The sequence below is a fragment of the Penaeus monodon genome, chromosome 20, assembly GCF_015228065.2.
Source record: "Penaeus monodon isolate SGIC_2016 chromosome 20, NSTDA_Pmon_1, whole genome shotgun sequence".
Classification (NCBI taxonomy): domain Eukaryota; kingdom Metazoa; phylum Arthropoda; class Malacostraca; order Decapoda; family Penaeidae; genus Penaeus; species Penaeus monodon.
The window spans coordinates 24,661,544-24,662,893 of NC_051405.1; the positions used below are offsets into that span (position 1 = coordinate 24,661,544).

General features: G+C 35.3%; 1 protein-coding gene across 5 annotated transcripts in view; it reads left to right on the plus strand.

The window, feature by feature from the left end:
- LOC119585725 (protein fem-1 homolog B-like) overlaps window positions 1-1,350 on the plus strand; it is a 20,821-nt gene that overhangs the window by 14,702 nt on the left and 4,769 nt on the right. For 4 of the 5 annotated variants that reach the window (XR_005229905.1, XM_037934414.1, XM_037934416.1 and 1 more), the window contains exons 9-11: window positions 71-190; window positions 755-861; window positions 1,012-1,223. Coding sequence is in view for 4 of the 5 variants with exons in the window: in XM_037934414.1 (XP_037790342.1) it covers window positions 71-190; window positions 755-861; window positions 1,012-1,205 (421 nt within the window). In the remaining variant the exon portion in view is untranslated. Of the gene's footprint in view, window positions 1-70; window positions 191-754; window positions 862-1,011; window positions 1,340-1,350 lie in introns of those variants that run through there. The other variant, XM_037934415.1, reaches the window with a different exon arrangement.

Below are 1,350 nucleotides of genomic sequence, written 5' to 3' on the forward strand. Positions count from 1 at the left end.
AAATACACTCAATTACTGATGTGGATGTGATCGCAACACATATATTTCCATATATGTGTTTTGTTTTTTCCAGATTTCCATGTGCAACAACTACAAAACTCCTTATTGCATGTGGTGCCGATGTCAATAGTATGGATAGCAACCGTAACACCCCCTTACACCTTATTGTTCCTTACCAGAAGCCTATAAGGTAATTATCACTTGTGAAGTTCTTTACTACAATAGACAACATAAGGAGAATAGATATTTACTCACTCCATCTTACCATTTCTCTCCTACTTTCTCTTCCTTTCTTTCTCACTTTCTCATTTTTCTCTTCTTTGTTTCACTCTCTTCCTCCCTCCATTTCTCCTAACTCCATCCCTATGATCAATAGCTGTCTTTCTCTTTTTCTTCCCATATGTAAACACTTATTTAGTCCTTACATTACGTAACTCATCTTGGTATCTTGCTTTGTAACACTAGCGCTGTATTCTCGTTATGATTAATAGTAAATAAACCAACTTAAACTCCACTACAAAACTACAGATCATGTGTCAGTTTAATAAAATGTTAACCAGAGGCAATCAGTCACAGTTTATATTAAGCCTGTTTTTCTTATATGCCTTCTTTGAGGAATTCTAATTTCCATGTAAATAAAAGTTTATGCAGAGAATAAATAATGTGAAAACTAAGATTAAAAGATAATTAAAAGATATCCAAATAAGAACAAAAATAACCATAGAGGAAAATTCTTTCTGTCTTTTTTTTTCAGTGATTTTTTGACTTTACACAATATCATAATGGCACTAATAGAGAATGGTGCTCATATGGATACTGTCAACCAGATGGGAGCAACGCCTTTTGATTCTGCAACGACAGGTATAATATATTGAAGTTTAAGTTTAATTGTTTAATCATATAGCAAAAAAATCTATTTGTGTAAAACAAATCATATGCACCTCAGTGTGACATCAAAGTACATATTTAAATTGCTTGATGTACAATAGCCCTTTTCTGCCTCACACACAGGTGTTGCAGAGATCATCCTTAGAACACAGAAGAAATTGAGTCTCAAATGTCTAGCGGCAAAAGTCATCAAAGTCAATAGCATCCCCTACAAGGGTCAAGTTCCTCGTCTTCTTGAGGCTTTCATTGAGCTGCACGGCCCTGGCCATGTGGATGGGCTAGCCACAAGGCCAAGCAAAAGCGAGCATCAACTGTAAAATCTGTTGTCCAATAGTGTAAGCTATTGTACTGTCATGGGTCTTTTCTTTAGCATGGTATGGCGGTGCTACTCATCAAACACTTTAGATTTGGACACATGAATCCAAAAGAATGAGTTGAAGTAACAAGTAAAGAAAAAAAATG